The sequence below is a fragment of the Pinus tabuliformis genome, chromosome 9 (assembly GCF_031772625.1).
Source record: "Pinus tabuliformis cultivar Carrire ecotype Pingquan chromosome 9, CPIR1, whole genome shotgun sequence".
Lineage (NCBI taxonomy): Eukaryota > Viridiplantae > Streptophyta > Pinopsida > Pinales > Pinaceae > Pinus > Pinus tabuliformis.
In genome coordinates, this window is record NC_142307.1 from 538862959 (window position 1) to 538867236 (window position 4278).

Consider the following 4278-nt stretch of genomic DNA (forward strand, 5'->3'; position numbering starts at 1 on the left):
ATATTAATTAATTCATCTTGAGTTAATTAGTTGTAGAAAATCAAACATGAAGTCTATGTGGGGACATGCAACAATTTCTCCATTGATTGAGGAATTTATCCATCAGTTAAAGAGATAAGGATGAGTTGTAATATTGAGTTGTAATTAGTTGGCTCAGTTAACTGAGTCAAGTCCAGTTAAATTAATTCAAATAGTTTGTTGAATTAATTGTAAGTTCAGGTAGTTAATGCTTGCATGCATGTAACTGCTGCACTTTAGATAACTGAATATTCTCTCATAAATAAATCATGCATGTCAGTTCAGACAGAGACCCAGTTGAGATTAGAGGAAGGGACAGTGTATTATCAGTTGGAGGAATTTTCCTATATAGGAAACTCATCTATGCAGAAGGAATTATCTCCTTCAGATTTGTGCAGTTATTTCTGAGCCAAGTGAGCAGTGTGAGGTGGGAATTCACACAAGTGGAAGCACTGGACCCTAGGAAAAACAGCGCAAGGAAATAGGAGGCTTGGATGGCAGAGGAGAAGGTTTAGAGAAGCCTTTAACTGTTTATGAGTAGCATTGTTTGATTGCAGAGTGAGCAGGATAGCTTGGGAGCTGATTCTTTTTGTAACTCGAACATATTTCCACCTGTATGATAATACAGAGATTCGGGTTTTAGGCTGAGTCTTTCCCCGGGTTATTTCTTCTGTGTTATGTGTGATTGATTTCTCATTCTCAGTTATATGTGTTCTCAATTGATTGTGCTCAAATTGATTAAGATTTCGCAAAGTTTGTTGTAGAAGTAGATCTTGTATTTTGCTTTAGTCTATTGCATAATTTGTTGATCTACAGTGGGAATTTCTATAGTATGTAGCTAGTTTATTGGACTATCTCTTATTAAAGGATAAGCATTCTGTGTTTATTTATGAATTTACATTTGAATTATATTCTAGGATATGGAAAAATGTGTATGTTGTGTGTATGAATGTGATCTTATTTTTTAGCTAGACCATTTGGATGTTGTAAATTCCATTCATCCATGCTTGTTTAATTCCAATGAATTTTAGTGATTGCCCCCTTGCATGCATTCTAAATTCATTCTAGTTGTGTTGGTATGGAAAATTAGTCTCTTGTGGACCAAATTCCTATGCCTTGTTTAGTGACTTCTCATCCATAGCTAGCTTAGATGTGTGGGAACATGTCAAAGGAATTGTGTTGTAGAGAAGCGAAATTCGTTTTCTAGCGTTATGTTTTGCTAAGTGGGAGAATTTGCAGGTCAAAAAAGGTTGGATTGTAATCCTTGGAGAAGTTCTCATTTAGAGAAGGTGATGCAATTTTTTGGCAATTTTTTTTTTCTTTCGAGGAAGGAAATCAACCTTCCTCTCAGCCTAAAGGAAAGAGTGAGATTGTTGGTACCAGACCAACCCACAATTATACTTAAGAGTGCTTTTCTCAAGCTCTGAGTCATTACAACAATATTCATAAAGGCATCAAAGTGACACATCACTAGTAATGATTTGAACCTCGGTAGGGAGGATAATAATTGCTCTACCCAACAACCTGAGATAACCCCAATTCGCAGATGTTTTGCATTGTTATATTCTAAGTACTGTCAAATTGTGTTGTGTGAGAATAGAGACAATTCATATTTCTTCACCTTGTTGGTTTGATATATTGACTTGGGAATGACATTTACAATAGATGTCTATAGTTGGGCAATAATTGTTTATTTGCAGCAAGTTGGTAGCCAAATTTCAAAGAAAATATGAGTGTTATTTTCCTATACATGTCATTTATTTTTGTTGTGCTTTATTGAGTAGTAATTTGAGTGTACTTGGATTTGGAATGAATGTTTGCAAATTGGGCATAAGAAATCTATTATAGATGTAATAAATATTAAGAAGTAAATGTGGGATGTAAATTAGTAAATGAAATGAATGCATCATGCTTTTAGTTAATTGGTTTCATATTTCATCATTCATTCCCATGAATTTTATTGTTGCGTGAGTTTTGTTATTAGAATGGGAAATTTGTTGAAAATTGGATAGTGAATGGAATTTGGGTATGATTAGTATTTGCATCTTTAGTTCTTGGCATTGGGTTTCATTTTGTTTATTGTTTTAAAAAATCATTGTGCATATAATTTCCACCTTACTATGTAGTAGCAAGTAGTTAATGATCATCTATAACTAATTATTTTCATTGTTGGCAAATCTATGAGAGAAATTAAGGAAGAAATTTGATTGTGTATCTTGATAGAAAGGGAGACAAGTCTAGGCTAAATTATGAATATGTGGTGTTTTAGTCTAAGTTTTTTGTCGGAATTTATTTACACTAAGTGTGCATACCCTCATATGTATTTCTTCTTCAAATTGTGTGTTAGACATTGTTTGTTGAATACCTTGGTGTCATAATTCCAACAACAACATATCTAATATGGTGCTTCTCAGAGGTGCCTTCAATTTTGTGAAATAACACCCTCAATAATATCTTCACCATTGTAAAATATTGTCTTCCAATATGGTCTTGTAATCCTTCCAAAAATTTACTAACCTTTACCTTTAAAAAATACTAAATCCATGGAAATTTAAAAAATTAGGTCATTTAAGATTAATAAAACTCGAGACTAACTATTGACTTTGGTATTCGATGAATGTTGTGAAGCTGGGTTTTTGCCGCCGTCCAAGCTCGGAGTGATCAGCGCGATCGCTGCTCCTCGGCCCAGCTCGGCCCTCCTCGGCCTTTCCAAACCCTGCGCGGCCTGATCCTGATCCGTCGCGGGTCTGCCCGGTGGTCATCCCGGCGACCAGTCTCGGCCCTGAGGCTGTCTTGGAAGGCCTCCCTCCTCTGTGATTCTGCGAGCTCTCAATTCGGTGGATCGGACTTTTTTCTGAGGCTCCTCCTGAGCGGATCTGGGGGATATGATCGCAGGTTCTGGGTGAGCTCGATCAGATCGAGCTATGGCTGCCTCATCGGGGTCCCCCTCGCCCCCTTCTTCTGAAGTCGAGGCTTTTGTCAACCTGTTGAACTCTCTTCCAAAGAAGAAATCGACCGAGGCCGCGAAATTTGTAAAGCGTCTGGAAGACATCCCTGAGATCTCGCTTCCCCCTGAGAAGCCGATCCAGGTCGCCCTTTCATTAGCAGAGCGAGCCTTGGTTGGGCAGTTCACCGGACTCTGGCCCTCCCCCAAAACCACGGAGAGCTGGGTAGCAAGGAACTGGGCGCCGCTCATTAAAAATAGAGTCACCTCGTATTTCCTGGGGAAGGGTTTCTTCCTGTTCGAGTTTGCTGAAAAAGAAGATAAGGAGCTGATATTCCGCAATGGTCCCTATTTCATGGGCCCTCAAGGTCTGTATCTCAACAAGTGGACGCCCGACTTTGATCCATCAGTCGACGTCCCCTCAGCTGTTCCTGTGTGGGTTCGTCTGCCCAATCTGCCAATGCACTGCTGGAACTGGGAATCCCTCAAACACATTGGAAATACTCTAGGAAAATTCATTGACTGCGCCAACAGCAGAGATCAATTTGACTGTGCTAGAATCTGCGTCGAAGTGGACCTCGAGGTTGGTCTGCCTGAAGCAATAAAGATTAGAGTTGGAAGCTAGTCGCATATTCAAAAACTGGACTATGAACAACTTCCGTTCAAGTGCACGAAGTGCCAGGTCTACGACCATTTTGCTAGAGACTGTCCAAAAACAGTGAAGCAGAGAAAATAAAGGGGGAAGGATGGACGCAGGTCAAAATATCCAAAAGCAAAGCCCCAAGAAATGGAAACAATAATACCAAGGCTCCCCAGACAGGCCCTGGGTTTCATACTCCTCACATGGAAGATCAAGGAAACAAATACATCCAGCTAAGCTCAGCAACAGAGGACACTCAAGGTATAGAGATACAGAATGAAGGATCGCCTATCAAAGAGCCCCCCCTGGAGTCAAAGCAAGTCGAAAACAATGCAGACAAAATGGAAGAGATACCCTCAGAAGAGGCTGAGGAAGTGCAAAGCTCGGAGGACTCAGAAGAAGAAGGTGAAATAGTAGGCTCGCAATCCTCGGCCAGAAGATCACTGAGAGGCCGAAAAACTGCCCACGAAAAAAGGGAGCAGGAGACTTACAAGGACAAATTGCAAGGAAGTCAGCCTACCCTTGAGAAACTGTTGGCTAAAACCCCGAAGATGACCAGAAATCAGCTCCAGAGCTCTAAAGGAGCTCCCCACTCCAAAAGTAAGTGATGAAGATCGTCTCCTGGAATTGTAGGGGTATGGGAAGTAAAAGAAAAGAAGGAGCCGTCAAAATTCTG

At 40.1% G+C, this 4278-nt stretch overlaps 1 protein-coding gene across 1 annotated transcript; it reads left to right on the forward strand.

Annotated features, from left to right (window-relative positions):
- Positions 1–2942: 2942 nt before the first annotated feature.
- On the forward strand, positions 2943–3587 carry LOC149149643 (uncharacterized). The gene has a single exon (XM_089442545.1). The coding sequence runs from the start codon at positions 2943–2945 to the stop codon at positions 3585–3587; it is 645 nt and encodes a 214-aa protein (XP_089298671.1).
- Positions 3588–4278: the final 691 nt, after the last annotated feature.